Genomic DNA, 18,318 nt, shown 5'->3' on the forward strand with positions numbered 1-18,318 from the left:
TCAAAATTTAATTGTCATTTTTTTTCATGTTTTCTCCTCTTTTAAACCGTTCGATTAAGTGTAAATATCATTAATTATTAATAATAACAGAGTTAAAGGTAAATTGAGTAAATTGGCTATTTCTGGCAATTTATTTAAGTGTGTATCAAACTGGTAGCCCTTCACATTAATCAGTACCCAAGAAGTAGCTCTTGGTATTAAAAAGGTTGGTGACCCCTGGACTAGAGGAACTGTGGACGTCGTGTCCTCCGGAACAAAGAGGAATAGAACCATCCAGATTGTTCTAGGGTGAAAGTGTAAAAGGCAGCATGTGTGATGGTATGGGGGTGTATTAGTGGACAAGACATGGGTAACTTACACATCTGTGAAGGCACCATTAATGCTGAAAGGTACATACAGCTTTTGGAGCAACATATGTTGCCATCGTTATCATGGACGCCCCTGCTTATTTCAGCAAGACGATGCCAAGCCAGGTGTTACAACAGCGTGGCTTCATAGTAAAAGAGTGCGGGTACTAGACTAGTCCAGACATTGAAAATGTGTGAAGGCTAAAATATGAGAAGGGAGACTGTTGAACAACTTAAGCTGTACATCAAGCAAGAATGGGAAATAATTCCACTTCAAAAATGTGTCTCCTCAGTTCCCAAACCTTTACTGAGTGTTGTTAAAAGGAAAGGCCATGTAACACACTGGTAAAAATGCCTTTTTTGACATGTGTTGCTGCCATTAAATTCTAAGCTCATGATTATTTACCTCCAAAAAATTACATTTGTCAGTGTGAACATGAAATATCTTGTATTTGCAGTCTATTCAATTGAATATAAGTTGAAAAGGATTTGTTGTATTCTCTTTTTATTTACCATTTACACAAGGTGACAACTTCACTGCTTTTGGCTTTTGGAAGCGGAAATTGACGTCACACACCACCTGGAGCACCTGTCAAGACACAGCGTTTTTGCTACGGAGCCACTGCGTGGAAGCTAGCTAGCTGCTAAGCTAGCGCGGAGAAAGGCAGCGCCGGTCAGTAGGAAGCTACTCCCGCAGACCGCGACCACTTCCCTGAGGACAGCAGGAACTTCACTCTGTGACAGAAAACACTGTGAGTAATGGCTTCCTGCGCGTCTTGCACCATACTCACGGAGAGGTTGGCTCTGCTAGAGGGCCGTGTCCGCCAGTTAGAGCAGAGTAATGTCGTAACTTTAGATGTTGCGGACACATCTACTAGCGTTAGCTGTAGCGAGCTAACTAGCCCAGCTTGTAGCAGTCCTAAGCGGCCTACAAGCTACGGTGTACCGGTTGAGACGCTTAATAGATTTAGCTCTTTAGCTAGTCCTACACCCCAGTCTACCGGGCACCACACCTTAGTCATAGGGGACTCCATCACCCGAAACATAAAGCTTAGCAAACCAGCCACAGTAAAGTGTATCCCCGGGGCCAGAGCACCTGACATTGAAGCTAATCTTAGGGAGCTAACTCGCAACAGGCCTAGTAAACACGTACGACAGGCTAATCGCACCACTAATTATGCGAATATAGTTGTACACGTTGGCTCCAATGACACTAGAATGAGACAGTCAGAGATTACAAAGAGAAACATAGCCAGGACTTGTGATCTCGCCAGAAAGATGTCCAGGCATCGAGTAATTGTCTCTGGCCCCCTGCCTGCGAGAGGCAATGATGAGAGATATAGCAGATTAATCTCGCTTAACAAGTGGCTGCCTAGCTACTGTAGGCAACAGGGACTAACGTTTATTGATAACTGGCCCTCTTTCTGGGGCAAACCAGGCTTGCTGATGAGAGACGGCCTTCACCCTAACCAGGAAGGCGCCATCATCCTGTCTAGAAACATAGACTACTATTTAAGTCTCACTTGACTGACTACACTAGAGCAAGCCCGGTCACAGGCAATTACAATGTCTGTTAGTCCGGGTGAGGAGTCAGTTAAGCTAGAACTAGCCAGCGCCAGGCTGGATAATCCATGTACGCATAGCAATTCTCTTAGAATAATACACAATTCACATAATGTTTTTTCTGTTGTGTCTGTGTCAGAGGTGGACATGCATTCTACTGAGGTGGCAAATTATGATATGTCCAGTCTATTGCAGCACCAAGCAAACAATCGGAAAATTCCCGTCATATCAATTCCTAGATATGGTCGAAACTATTTAAAGTGCACTACGCATAATAAACGCAACATTGTTAATATTGCCACTACGGATAATCTTAACAAAAACTCGTCAAAACAGCCCAATACCTATAATATGGGCTTTTTAAACATAAGATCATTGTCTCCCAAGGCGTTATTGGTTAATGAGGTCATTAGAGACAACAATCTTAACGTCATTGGTCTTAGCGAAACCTGGCTCAAACCAGACGAATTTTTTGCGCTCAATGAGGCATCTCCTCCTAACTATACGAATGCGCATGTTGCCCGTCCTCTTAAAAGGGGAGGGGGTGTCGCACTAATATACAATGAAAATTTCAACCTTACCCCTAACCTAAATAATAAATATAAATCGTTTGAGGTGCTTACTATGAGGTCTGTCACACCGCTACCTCTCGACCTGGCTGTTATCTACCGCCCCCCTGGGCCCTATTCGGACTTTATCAGTGAATTCTCAGAGTTCGTTGCTGATCTAGTGACGCACGCCGACAATATAATCATAATGGGGGACTTTAATATCCATATGAATACCCCATCGGACCCTCAGTGCGTGGCGCTCCAAACCATAATTGATAGCTGTGGTCTTACACAAATAATACATGAACCCATGCATCGCAACGGTAATACAATAGATCTAGTGCTTGTCAGGGGTGTCACCACCTCCAAAGTTATGATACTTCCATATACTAAAGTAATGTCCGATCATTACCTTATAAAATTTGAAGTTTTGACTCATTGTCAACAAGCTAATAATAATAATAACTGCTATAGCTGCCGCAACATTAATGCTGCCACAACGATGACTCTTGCTGACCTACTGCCTTCGGTAATGGCACCATTCCCAAATTATGTCGGCTCTATTGATAACCTCACTAACAACTTTGACGATGCCTTGCGCGAAATTATTGATAGTATAGCACCGCTAAAGCAAAAAAGGGCCCCTAAAAGGCGCACCCCATGGCTTACAGAAGAAATTAGAGCTCATAAATTATCATGTAGAAAACTGGAACGCAAATGGCGCGCGACTAAACTTGAGGTTTTCCATCAAGCATGGAGTGATAGTTTACCTTAGCTAAAGCTAAATACTACTCAAATCTCATCCGCCTCAACAAAAACGATCCTAAATTTCTGTTTAGTACAGTAGCATCGCTAACCCAACAAGGGACTCCTCCCAGTAGCTCCACCCACTCGGCAGATGATTTTATGAATTTCTTTAATAAGAAAATTGAACTCATTAGAAAGGAGATTAAAGACAACGCATCCCAGCTACAACTGGGTTCTATTAACACAAATACGACTGTATATACGACGGACACTGCCCTCCAAAATAGTCTCTCTATTTTTGATGAAATAACATTAGAGGAATTATTACAGCGTGTAAGTGGGATAAAACAAACAACATGTTTACTTGACCCACTTCCTGGGAAACTTATCAAGGAACTGTTTGTATTATTAGGTCCATCAGTGTTAAATATTATAAACTTATCACTTTCCTCCGGCACTGTTCCCCTAGCATTCAAAAAAGCGGTTATTCATCCTCTGCTCAAAAGACCTAACCTCGAGCCTGACCTCATGGTAAACTACCGACCGGTCTCCCACCTTCCGTTTATTTCCAAAATTCTTGAAAAAATTGTTGCACAGCAGCTAAATGAACACTTAGTGACTAACAATCTCTGTGAACCTTTTCAATCCGGTTTCAGGGCAAATCACTCTACGGAGACAGCCCTCGCAAAAATGACTAATGATCTATTGCTAACGATGGATTCTGATGCGTCATCTATGTTGCTGCTTCTTGATCTTAGCGCCGCTTTCGATACCGTCGATCATAATATTTTATTAGAGCGTATCAAAACACGTATTGGTATGTCAGACTTAGCCTTGTCTTGGTTTAACTCTTATCTTACTGACAGGATGCAGTGCGTCTCCCATAACAATGTGACCTCGGACTATGTCAAGGTAACGTGCGGAGTTCCCCAGGGTTCGGTTCTTGGCCCTGCACTCTTTAGTATTTACATGCTGCCGCTGGGTGACATCATACGCAAGTACGGTGTTAGCTTTCACTGTTATGCTGATGACACTCAACTCTACATGCCCCTAAAGCTGACCAACACGCCGGACTGTAGTCAGCTGGAGGCGTGTCTTAATGAAATTAAACAATGGATGTCCGCTAACTTTTTGCAACTCAACGCTAAGAAAACGGAAATGCTGATTATCGGTCCTGCTAGACACCAACATCTATTTAATAATACCACCTTAACATTTGACAACCAAACAATTAAACAAGGCGACTCGGTAAAGAATCTGGGTATTATCTTCGACCCAACTCTCTCGTTTGAGTCACACATTAAGAGTGTTACTAAAACGGCCTTCTTTCATCTCCGTAATATCGCTAAAATTCGTTCCATCTTGTCCACTAGCGACGCTGAGATCATTATTCATGCGTTCGTTACGTCTCGTCTCGATTACTGTAACGTATTATTTTCGGGTCTCCCTATGTCTAGCATTAAAAGATTACAGTTGGTACAAAATGCGGCTGCAAGGCTTTTGACAAAAACAAGAAAGTTTGATCATATTACGCCTATACTGGCTCACTTGCACTGGCTTCCTGTGCACTTAAGATGCGACTTTAAGGTTTTACTACTTACGTATAAAATACTACACGGTTTAGCTCCAGCCTATCTCGCCGATTGTATTGTACCATATGTCCCGACAAGAAATCTGCGTTCAAAGAACTCCGGCTTATTAGTGATTCCCAGAGCCAAAAAAAAGTCTGCGGGCTATAGAGCGTTTTCTATTCGGGCTCCAGTACTCTGGAATGCCCTCCCGGTAACAGTTAGAGATGCTACCTCAGTAGAAGCATTTAAGTCTCATCTTAAAACTCATTTGTATAATCTAGCCTTTAAATAGACCCCCCTTTTTTAGACCAGTTGATCTGCCGTTTCTTTTCTTCTCTCCTCTTCTCCCCTGTCCCTTGCGAGGGGGAGTTGCATAGGTCCGGTGGCCATGGATGAAGTGCTGGCTGTCCAGAGTCGGGACCCCGGGTGGACCACTAGCCTGTGCATCGGTTGGGGACATCTCTGCGCTACTGACCCGTCTCCGCTCGGGATGGTTTCCTGTTGGCCCCGCTGTGGACGGGACTCCCGCTGATGTGTTGGATCCACTGTGGACTGGACTTTCACAATGTTATGTCAGACCCACTCGACATCCATTGCTTTCGGTCTCCCCTAGAGGGGGGGGGGTTACCCACATATGTGGTCCTCTCCAAGGTTTCTCATAGTCATTCAGCGACGTCCCACTGGGGTGAGTTTTTCCTTGCCCGTATGTGGGCTCTGTACCGAGGATGTCGTTGTGGCTTGTACAGCCCTTTGAGACACTTGTGATTTAGGGCTATATAAATAAACATTGATTGATTGATTGATTTTGTATGTTGTAAAGAGGGGCAATAGAAGAAAGCAAACAATATCAGGACTTTTTTTTTTTAAACACATGTTACTTAATAGAACTCACAGGGACGGGCCAGCCAGCCAGCCAGCCAAATAAACAACAACACTGACTATTAGACAAGGGAACTTGTTCTGAGTGGAATCTTAGGCAAGAGGAGGTAGGAGGAATGTTGGAGTGGGTGAGAGAATCTGACTCCAACTCTGGCTGGTGTTTTGACATCCACTGACACTTTGTTTGCTACAAAGAGATTATGGTGCACTAGACCAGTGGTTCTCAAATGGGGGTACGTGTACCCCTGGGGGTACTTTAAGGCAGTGGTCCCCAACCACCGGGCCGCGGCCCGGTACCGGTCCGTGGACCAATCGGTACCGGGCCGCGGCCGCACAAGAAGTTAAAAAATAAATAAATAAATAAAAATAAAAACATTTATTAAATCAACATAAAAAACACAATATATACATTATATATCAATATAAATCAATACAGTCTGCAGGGATACAGTCCGTAAGCACACATGATTGTATTTCTTTATGACAAAAAAATAAAAAAAATAAAAAATTTTTTTTTTTTTTTTTTTTACTACAGTGCTGAGCTCTGTAGAACTTGCACCTGGCTCGCTGACAACAAGCTATCCATACACTTGGGTAAAACAGAATCCATCCTGTTAGGGTCCCACATCAAACTTAAGAAAGTCAATGACTTCACCATAAAAGTAGGTGACAGTGTTATCACCAGGAAAGATGAGGTCACCTACCTAGGTTCCATTCTAGAGGCTAACCTTTCCTGTGATAAAATGGCAACCACGGTAATCAAAAAGGTTAACCAACGAACGAGATTTCTCTACAGAATTTCTTCTCTGGTCAACAAAAGCACCTTGAGGATTCTGGCGGGAACTCTCGTTCAACCCTTTTTCGATTACGCATGCACCTCCTGGTACCCTAGCACCTCCAAAACCCTCAAATCTAAACTCCAAACATCTCAGAACAAGCTAGTCAGGTTACTTCTAGACCTCCACCCCAGATCCCACCTCACTCCTACCCACTTCTCTAAAGTGGGCTGGCTCAAGGTGGAGGACAGAGTTAAACAACTTGCACTGAGCCTAGTCTATAAAATCCGCTACACCTCCCTGATACCGAAGTACATGTCAAACTACTTCCTTAACGTAAATGACCGCCATAACCACAACACCAGGGGGTGCTCCACTAACCACGTTAAACCCAGATTCCGAACTAACAAAGGTCTTAACTCATTCTCTTTCTATGCCACATCAATGTGGAATGCACTCCCAACAGGTATAAAAGAAAGGGCATCTCTATCCTCCTTCAAAACCGCAATAAAAGTTCACCTCCAGGCAGCTACAACCCTAAACTAACACCCTCCCCGGATTGCTAATAATCAAATGTAAACAATCAAATGCAGATACTTTTTCTTTTTCTTATGCCTTCTGATCTCTCTCTCTCTCTCTCTCTCTCTCTCTCTCTCTCTCTCTCTCTCTCTCTCTCTCTCTCTCTCTCTCTCTCTCTCTCTCTCTCTCTGTCTCTCTATGTCCACTACTTGATGTCCATCCCCCCCCCCCTCCACACCCCTGATTGTAAATAATGTAAATAATTAAATGTGATTATCTTGTGTGATGACTGTATTATGATGATAGTATATATCTGATAGTATATATCTGTATCATGAATCAATTTAAGTGGACCCCGACTTAAACAAGTTGAAAAACTTATTCGGGTGTTACCATTTAGTGGTCAATTGTACGGAATATGTACTTCACTGTGCAACCTACTAATAAAAGTCTCAATCAATCAATCAAAAGTGTATCAAACTGGTGGCCCTTTGCATTAATCAGTACCCAAGAAGTAGCTCTTGGTTTCAAAAAGGTTGGTGACCCCTGCACTAATCACTTCAATGTGGTTTTAAATCCCTCAGAATGCTGATGGGGTAAAACTGATGTCCATCTAAAAATAAGTGCAACCACCAAGACTTGTGTGGGGAAGTTTCTGTCCAATAAAGCAAAACTAAGCCAGGTCACACACACACAAACACACACACACACACACACCGAAATCCTCCTTTGGAATGCAGCGATGTGTTCAATCCAGCGAGGCTGCAAGGGTGTGGAGGCTGAAAAGTGACTTCTCTCCCCTGGGTGAACTCTGCGTGACACACTGACCACTTGAAGAACACACCAGCAGCTTTGTAGATCAGCACTGTTCTGACATGAAAACGGGCTAATGTGCTTATGTCTGCACTTGTACTCGGGAGGGCAAACCACATTTAAGCAAGAAGACGGTGGATAATATACGATGATTGCAACCCAGGGTATGCTGAGTGCACCAGAGATAGTTTATAACATTACCAACGCAAGCGGCTTCTTAAATCTTCCAGGCTGATGTTCCAGCGTTTAAAGAGCACATGCTTAAAGTGTCCACTCTGTGACCTCTTTTGTTTTCCACTCGGACTTGATACTTATCAGATGAGATCATGTTTGGGTGTCAAATGGCTCTTTATGCTTTTTTTTTTTTTTTTTTTTTTTTTTTCCACCCGCCTGTCAGATTCTGGAAAGTATAAAACAAGTGATTGTGCTCCAAAAAAGCGAGAGGCATCTGGAGGTGTCAGTTGGCGGACACACAAGCAAAAGCTCAGTTTCTGCTTTGAGAGACGAGAAATATTTGCATGAATCAGTAGGAGGGAGTGTAACAAGATCAATTCGAAAACACTGCTCACAGAGGGAAGAGCAGCAGTGTGATGTTTTAAAACTCGGCTTCAAGTACACAACCCAAAAGCAGTGAAGTTGTCACGTTGTGTAAATGGTGAATACAAAGACAATCCTTTTCAACTTGTATTCAATTGAATAGACTGCAAAGACAAGATATTTCATGTTCACACTGAGAAACTTTGTTATTTTTTGCAAATATTAGCTCTAGGGATAAATGCGTTAAAATGTAATATCGGAAATTATCGGTATCGTTTTTTTTATTATCGGTATCGTTTTTTGTTTTTTTTGTTGTTGTTTTTTATTAAATCAACATAAAAAACACAAGATACACTTACAATTAATGCACCAACCCAAAAAACCTCCCTCCTCATTCACACAAAAGGGTTGTTTCTTTCTGTTATTAATATTCTGCTTCCTACATTATATATCAATATATATCAATACAGTCTGCAAGGGATACAGTCCGTAAGCACACATGATTGTGCGTGCTGCTGCTCCACTAATAGTACTAACCTTTAACAGTTAATGTTACTCATTTTCATTAATTACTAGTTTCTATGTAACTGTTTTTATATTGTTTTACTTTCTTTTTTATTCAAGAAAAGGTTTTTAATTTATTTATCTTATTTTATTTTATAATTTTTTTTCAAAAGTACCTTATCTTCACCATACCTGGTTGTCCAAATTAGACATAATAATGTGTTAATTCCACGACTGTATATATCGGTTGATATCGGTATCGGTTGATATCGGTATCGGTAATTAAAGAGTTGGACAATATCGGAATATCGGATATCGGCAAAAAGCCATTATCGGACATCCCTAATTAGCTCATTTGGAATTTGATGCCCGCAACATGTTTCAAAAAAGCTGGCACAAGTGGCAAAAAAGAGTGAGAAAGTTGAGGAATGCTCATCAAAGACTTATTTGGAACATCCCACAGGTGAACAGGCTAATTGGGAACGGGTGGGTGCCATGATTGGGTATAAAAGCAGCTTCCATGAAATGCTCAGTCGTTCACAAACAAGGACGGGGCGAGGGTCACCACTTTGTCGACAAATGCCTGAGCAAATTGTTGAAGAACAACATTTCTCAACCAGCTATTGCAAGGAATTTAGGGATTTCACCATCTACGCTCCGTAATATCATCAAAAGGTTCAGAGAATCTGGAGAAATCACTGCACGTAAGCCCTGATATTACACACCTTACGTCCCTCAGGCGGTACTGCATCAAAAGTGTGTAAAGGATATCACCACATGGGCTCAGGAAGACTTCAGAAAACCACTGTCAGTAACTACAGTTGGTCGCTACATCTGTAAGTGCAAGTTAAAACTTTACTATGCGAAGCCTTTATCAACAACACCCAGAAAGGCTGCCGGCTTCGCTGGGCCCCGAGCTCATCTAAGATGGACTGATGCAAAGTGGAAAAGTGTTCTGTGGTCTGACGAGTCCACATTTCAAATTGTTTTTTTGGAAACTGTGGACGTGGTGTCCTCAAGAACAAAGAGGAAAAGAACCATCCAGATTGTTCTAGGAACAAAGTTGAAAAGCCAGCATCTGTGATGGTTTGGGGGTGTATTAGTGCCCAAGACATGGGTAACTTACACATCTGTGAATAAAAATTGGTCCCCTCAGTTCTCAAACCTTTACTGAGTGTTGTTAAAAGGAAAGGCCATGTAACACACTGGTAAAAATGCCTTTTTTGCCATGTGTTGCTGCCATTCAATTATAAGTTAATGATTATTTGCAAGAAATAACAACGTTTCTCAGTTCAAACATGAAGTATCTTGTCTTTGCAGTCTATTCAATTGAATATAAGTTGAAAAGTATTCTCTTTTTATTTACCATTCTCACAACGTGACAACTTCACTGCTTTTGGGTTGTGTACTTAATACAAGGTGTGTAACGACACGCCATAATCATGGTTCGGTACGTACATATGGGCGGTTATTTCGGTGAGTTGAGTAAAACTCCCATCACCACTGCTTCACTGTGCTGACACACCCCGAAGGGCCACAGTAGTAAAGCTATTTGTTGAATCCCTTTTCTACAGACCATCTGTTTAATATCGATCATCACCTCTCAGTCTGTTCACCCTCTCGAGACTTCATTTATTGACACGCGTAAACTAAAACGCTCTACTTCCCACCCACGTTGAGTGTGACAGCTGCTGCTCGTCACAGATAACCACGGCCAGAAACAACACCTCTACACATTTGACTTTCCGTCAAACCGAGAAGGACGGACATTTCCTGGTTATTAGCAAGAGAGCCAAAGGGTTTCCTCTGCGGCGTCGTCCCGAAGGCACGGAAAGAGTTGGGTCTTCAGGGTGGCGTACGCAAACAGACGTCGTAGTGACGTGACAGGGTGACCCGCCAGTGAATTCAACATTCTGTTGACTACCATACCACCCAACCCAAAAGTGGGTCAAGATGAACAGACTGGTTATACTTCTTCCCTTTGTCCCGAAGAACTGATTTTCTAGAAACTATTTTTAGGTATTTTCTCCTCAACTCAAGACTTTGTTTACTCTCACCATAAGGACTAAAAATCTATATTTTACTTACCTTTGGTATGACTTACCTCCCATAAACACAACTAACCCATAAAACCAACAATATGTAGTAGAGTTGTCCCGATACCAATATTTTGGTACCGGTACCAAAAAGTATTTCGATGCTTTTCGGTACATTTCTAAATAAAGGGGACCACAAAAAATTGTCATTATTTGAACAAAAAATCAGTACCTGGTAGAGATTAAGTCAAAATAGTTTTAAATAGTTAGGTTTTGTTTTGTATGGTACAGTTCCTATTAGGGTTGTCCCCATACCAAAATACTGATACTTTTCTAAATAAAGGGGACCACAAAAAATGTCATTATTGTCTTTATTTGAACAACAAATGTTAGTGTACATGAAACATATGTTTATTATTGTCATTTAGTCCTTAAATAAAATAGTGAACATACTAGACAACTTGTCTTTTAGTAGTAAGTAAACAAACAAAGACTCCTAATTAGTCTGCAGTAACATATTGTGTCATTTATACACCTATTATTTTGTACACATTATGAGGGACAAACTGTAAAAATGGATTATTAATCCACTTGTTCATTTACTGTTAATATCTGCTTATTTTCTGTTTCAACATGTTCTATCTACACTTCTGTTAAAATGTAATAATCACTTATTCTTCTCTTCTTTGATACTTGACATTAGTTTTGGATGATACCACACATTTAGGTATCGATGCGATACCAAGTAGTTACAGGATCATACATTGGTCATATTCAAAGTCCTCATGTGTCCAGGGACGTATTTACTGAGTTTTAGAAGTGTTTTAGCTACTATAAATGACTAATCCTCGCCTCCATGGCGACAAATTAAGTAAGTTTCTTACAAGTACCATTATCACTGGAGGACAAGGAATAACTAAACATGCTTCACTACACACCGTAGGAGGATACAATAGCTCACCGCAAAACAAAAGGTAGCTCGCCTAAATGTAAGCAAATGCCATGGGTGGATCTACACCTGACATCCACTGTAATGATACCAAGTACAAGAGTGTATCTAGTCGATACTATTATGATTACATCGATATTTTTTATCGTCGCAAAATCTTTTTTCCTTTTTTAAAAATTCATATTAGGTTTATAAACTCAGTAAATACGTCCCTGGCCACATGAGGACTTTGAATATGACCAATGTATGATCCTGTAACTACTTGGTATCGGATCCATACCTAAATGTGTGGTATCATCCAAAACTAATGTCAAGTATCAAAGAAGAGAAGAATAAGTGATTATTACATTTGAACAGAAGTGTAGATAGAACATGTTAGAACAGAAAATAAGCAGATATTAACAGTAAATGAACAAGTAGATTAATACTATTTTTTTACAGTTTGTCCCTCATAATGTAGACAAAATAATAGGTGTATAAATGACACAATATGTTACAGCAGACTAATTAGGAGTCTTAGTTTGTTTACCTACTACTAAAAGACAAGTTGTCTAGTATGTTCACTATTTTATTTAAGGACTAAATTACAAAAATAAACATATGTTTCATGTACACTAACATTTTTTGTTCAAATAAAGACAATAATGACATTTTTTGTGGTCCCCTTTATTTAGAAAAGCATCAGTATTTTGGTATGGGGACAACCCTAATAGGAACTGTACCATACAAAACAAAACCTAACTATTTAAAACTATTTTGACTTCATCTCTACCAGGTACTGTCAGCATACGTTATAGTACCATGGTGGTGGAAACACTGATCAGGGTGCACCAGATCTGAACCGCAGGCCTGTCAGTTTGAAGCTATCAGCTCTACATTCCACATGACATGATTAGTTCCTCCCTCTCCTCCCTTTACATGAATGAATGTGATATGGCTGCTGGCTGGACTCGCTCTCTGTTCCGAGGGAGACCCCATTCGTCTTCGGGAGACTATCCATCATCCGGAAGGTCAAACCGAGTGTAATGTCGGAGGCTGGCAAGGTAAGCTAGCCTTGATGGTGACTTATTGGTGCTGCCAGTGTCACGTACCTGCAGGTCAAAGAACTTGCTGTATCTTCTGTAGACCACGTGGGAGGTGGAGTCCGAGTAGGTCACGTTTATAAGGTACACCTGGCGAGAGAAGCACAAACAACATAGCCATGAAGTCCCTTTGGAGCTGCATTTGGAGCTGCAGCAGGGGTTAACGATCAGGTCAATGCCGGTAAATCATTTGTTATCATTTAGGCCAGTGTTTTTCAACCTATTTGGGTTGAAAACATTTTTTGCAAACCGGTAATTGTAGTCTGCAAATGATGTGTTGTTGTTGAGTGTCGGTGCTGTCTAGAGCTCAGCAGAGTAACCGTGTAATACTCTTCCGTATCAGTAGGTGGCAGCCGGTAGCTAATTGCTTTGTAGATGTCGGAAACAGCGGGAGGCAGCGTGCAGGTAAAAAGGTGTCTAATGCTTAAACCAAAAATAATCTAAGAAAAGGCATTGAAGCTTAGAGAAGGCTATGAACAAGACTAAAACTGAACTGGCTACAAAGTAAACAAAAACAGAATGCTGGACGACAGCAAAGACTTACGTCCGAACATGACATGACAATCAACAATGTCCCCACAAAGAAGGATAAAAACTAGAGATGTCCGATAATGGCTTTTTTGCCGATATCCGATATTCCGATATTGTCCAACTCTTAATCGCCGATTCCGATATCAAGCGATACCGATGTACCGTAATTTCCGGAATATAAGCCGCTACTTTTTCCCCTCGTTCTGGTCCCTGCGGCTCATACAAGGGTGCGGCTTATTTACGGCCTGTTCTTCTCCGACACCGACGAAGAGGATTTCGGGGGTTTTAGTACGCAGGACGAAGACGATGACACAATGATTAAAGACTGACTTTTCATATACCGGTAGGCTGGTTATTTTGATAACGTACAGGCGAGCACTTTGTATTACTTTGCACCGTTGTATTATTTGTAGGGATGTCCGATAATGGCTTTTTGCCGATATCCGATATGCCGATATTGTCCAACTCTTTAATTATCGATACCGATATCAACCGATACCGATATCAACCGATATATACAGTCGTGGAATTAACACATTATTATGCCTAATTTGGACAACCAGGTATGGTGAAGATAAGGTACTTTTTAAAAAAATGAATCAAATAAAATAAGATAAATAAATTAAAAACATTTTCTTGAATAAAAAAGAAAGTAAAACAATATAAAAACAGTTACATAGAAACTAGTAATTAATGAAAATTTGTAAAATTAACTGTTAAAGGTTAGTATTATTAGTGGACCAGCAGCACGCACAATCATGTGTGCTTACGGACTGTATCCCTTGCAGACTGTATTGATATATATTGATATATAGTATAGGAAGCAGAATATTAATAACAGAAAGAAACAACCCTTTTGTGTGAATGAGTGTAAATGGGGGAGGGAGGTTTTTTGGGTTGGTGCACTAATTGTAAGTGTATCTTGTGTTTTTTATGTGGATTTAATAAAAAAAAATTAAAAAAAAACAACAAAACAAAAAAACAAAAAAACGATACTGATAATAAAAAAAACGATACCGATCATTTCCGATATTACATTTTAACGCATTTATCGGCCGATAATATCGGCAGACCGATATTATCGGACATCTCTAATTATTTGTACTCTGCACGAATGCTGTTCGCCATGTCAAAGATGTGAAAGTTTGATTGAATGATTGAAAGATTTATTGTTAATAAATGGGACGCTTTGCGTTCCCAAACAGTCATCTCTGTCCCGACAATCCCCTCCGTGGTAGCAGGAACCCCTATATACTACGGTAATTACACATCAAAACCCTGCGGCTTAAATATGGAGCAATCTGTATTTTCCCCTAAATTTAGCTGGTGCGGCTTATAGTCAGGTGCGGCTTATAGTCCGGAAATTACGGTAATTGCTTTGTAGATGTCGGAAACAGCGGGAGGTAGCGTGCAGGTAAAAAGGTGTCTAATGCTTAAACCAAAAATAATCTAAGAAAAGGCACTGAAGCTTAGAGAAGGCTATGAACAAGACTAAAACTGAACTGGCTACAAAGTAAACAAAAACAGAATGCTGGACGACAGCAAAGACTTGACAATCAACAATGTCCCTACAAAGAAGGATAAAAACTAGAGATGTCCAATAATGGCTTTTTTGCCGATATCCGATATTCCGATATTGTCCAACTCTTAATCACCGATTCCGATACCAAGCTATACCGATGTATACAGTCGTGGAATGAACACATTATGATGCCTAATTTTGTTGTGATGCCCCGCTGGATGCATTAAACAATGTAACAAGGTTTTCCAAAATAAATCAACTCAAGTTATGGAAAGAAATGCCAACATGGCACTGCCATATTTATTATTGAAGTCACAAAGTGCTTTTTTTTTTTTACATGCCTCAAAAACAGCAGCTGGGAATTTGGGACATGCTCTTCCTGAGAGAGCATGAGGAGGTTGAGGTGGGCAGGGGTGGGGGGGGGGGTGTATATTTTAGCGTCCCGGAAGAGTTAGTGCTGCAAGGGGTTGTGGGTATTTGTTCTGTTGTGTTTATGTTGTGTTACGGTGCGGATGTTCTCCCGAAATGTGTTTGTCATTCTTGTTTGGTGTGGGTTCACAGTGTGGCGCATATTTGTAACAGTGTTAAAGTTGTTTATACGGCCACCCTCAGTGTGACCTGTATGGCTGTTGACCAAGTATGCTTAGCATTCACTTGTGTGTGTGAAAAGCCGTAGATATTATGTTATTGGGCCGGCACGCAAAGGCAGTGCCTTTATGGTTTATTGGCGCTCTGTACTTCTCCCTACATCCGCGTTTTAAAAAGTCATAAATTTTACTTTTAAACCGATACCGATAATTTTGAAACCGATACCGATAATTTCCGATATTACATTTTAAAGCATTTATCGGCCGATGACATCGGCAGTCCGATATTATCGGACATCCCTAATAAAAACAAGTGAAATATTCTTGATTGCTAAAACAAAGTAGATGCGGGAAATATCGCTCAAAGGAAGACATGAAACTGCTACAGGAAAACACCAAAAAGAGAGAAAAAGCCACCAAAATAGGAGCGCAAGACAAGAAGTAAAACACTACATACAGGAAAACAGCAAAAAAGTCCAAATCAGTCAGGGTGTGATGTGACAGGTGGTGACAGTACACCTACTTTGAGACAAGAGCTATAGTGATGCATGCTTGGTTATGCTTTAAAGTCATATCCAACAATTGCAACAACGACTTTTTACTGTCAACTGAGTTTTGTTTTTTAATGATTTCCGCTGGTGGTGTGCCACCTGATTTTTTTAACGCTCAAAAAAGGTTGAAAGAAAATGCTTTAGTGGGACGTAAACGTGTAATTGCAGGGAGAAGGTATGGCTACAAAGTAAACAAAAACAGAATGCTGGACGACAGCAAAGACTTACTGTGGAGCAAAGGCGGCGTCCACAAAGTACATGATGCATGCTTGGTTATGCTTTAAAGTCATATCCAACAATTGCGACAACGACTTTTTACTGTCAACTGAGTTTCGTTTTTTAATGATTTCCGCTGGTGGTGTGCCTCCTGATTTTTTCAATGCTCAAAAAAGGTTGAAAAACACTGCTTTAGTGGGACGTAAACATGTAATTGCAGGGAGAAGGTATGGCTACAAAGTAAACAAAAACAGAATGCTGGACGACAGCAAAGACTTACTGTGGAGCAAAGACGGCGTCCACAAAGTACATCCGAACATGACATGACCATCAACAATGTCCCCACAAAGAAGGATAAAAACAACAGAAATATTCTTGATTGCTAAAACAAAGTAGATGCGGGAAATATCGCTCAAAGGAAGACATGAAACTGCTACAGGAAAATACCAAAAAGAGAGAAAAAGCCACCAAAATAGGAGCGCAAGACAAGAAGTAAAACACTACACACAGGAAAACAGCAAAAAAGTCCAAATGAGTCAGGGTGTGATGTGACAGGTGGTGACAGTACACCTACTTTGAGACAAGAGCTATAGTGATGCATGCTTGGTTATGCTTTAAAGTCATATCCAACAATTGCAACAACCACTTTTTACTGTCAACTGAGTTTTGTTTTTTAATGATTTCCGCTGGTGGTGTGCCACCTGATTTTTTCAACGCTAAAAAAAGGTTGAAAAACACTGCTTTAGTGGGACGTAAACATGTAATTGCAGGGAGAAGGTATGGCTACAAAGTAAACAAAAACAGAATGCTGGACGACAGCAAAGACTTACTGTGGAGCAAAGACGGCGTCCACAAAGTACATCCGAACATGACATGACCATCAACAATGTCCCCACAAAGAAGGATAAAAACAACAGAAATATTCTTGATTGCTAAAACAAAGTAGATGCGGGAAATATCGCTCAAAGGAAGACATGAAACTGCTACAGGAAAATACCAAAAAGAGAGAAAAAGCCACCAAAATATGAGCGCAAGACAAGAAGTAAAACACTACACGCAGGAAAACAGCAAAAAAGTCCAAATAAGTGACAGGTGGTGACAGTACACCTACTTTGAGACCAGAGCTATATTGCTTGGTTATGCTTTAAAGTCATATCCAGATTTTTTCAACGCAAAAAATGTGCCTTGGTTCAAAAAAGGTTGAAAAACACTGCTTTAAGCGTTGCTCACACTTGGGCTTTGTAACTCTGGTATGGAGCAAAAATGGATTCAGACTGCTATTTGTAGGATTGTCTAAAGGTGTGTTATGTTTGCTTTGGTTCAAATGAACTCTGATGTACACAATCATCCCAACACAGGTGTGCACCAAAAAAGCTTGAAAGGGAATTTTTTCTTTCTTGGAATTGTTGCCCATTATCCACAATCTTTGTGTGGGACAAGAACAGGTGTCTCCTCCAGGCTAGACTACTGCAACTCACTCCTTGTGGGGATCCCCAGCAAGAAGATCCAGAAGCTGCAGTACTTACAGGATAGTGCTGCTAGGATCCTGATGAGAGTGCGGAAATACGACCACACCACACCGGTTCTCAAATCCCTTTACTGGCTTCCTGTTCCACTCAGGGTTGAATACAAAGTCTCCCTACTAACCCACCAGAGCCTCCATGGAAATGCCCCCCTCTACCTCAAAGAACTGCTCACCCCCAAATCCTCCACATGACACCTCCGCTCCGGACAGACTAACCTACTCCAAACTCTGAGGACAAAGCTACGAACAATGGGAGACCGGGCTTTCTGCTCCGCCGCTCCCAGTCTGTGGAACGCTCTCCCTGACCACCTGAGGGCACCACAGACTGTGGATTTTTTTTTAAAGGCTTAAAAACCCTTCTTTTTTTAAAAAGCTTTTTTTTAGATATATGCGTGCTAGTTCAAGTTTTTAACTTTATTTATTTTTATTATCTTTTTTATTTTATTTTATTTTATTTTATTTTATTTTATTTTATTTTATTTTATTTTATTTTATTTTATTTTATTTTATTT

At 40.7% G+C, this 18,318-nt stretch overlaps 1 protein-coding gene across 2 annotated transcripts in view; it reads right to left on the reverse strand.

Moving 5' to 3' along the window:
* LOC133657640 (SH3 and PX domain-containing protein 2A-like) overlaps window positions 1–18,318 on the reverse strand; it is a 180,114-nt gene that overhangs the window by 151,934 nt on the left and 9,862 nt on the right. For both annotated transcript variants that reach the window (XM_062059206.1, XM_062059205.1), the window contains exon 2: window positions 12,884–12,964. In XM_062059206.1, the coding sequence (XP_061915190.1) occupies window positions 12,884–12,964 (81 nt within the window). The remainder of the gene's footprint in view (window positions 1–12,883; window positions 12,965–18,318) is intronic.

Source organism: Entelurus aequoreus, linkage group LG09 (assembly GCF_033978785.1).
Source record: "Entelurus aequoreus isolate RoL-2023_Sb linkage group LG09, RoL_Eaeq_v1.1, whole genome shotgun sequence".
NCBI lineage: Eukaryota > Metazoa > Chordata > Actinopteri > Syngnathiformes > Syngnathidae > Entelurus > Entelurus aequoreus.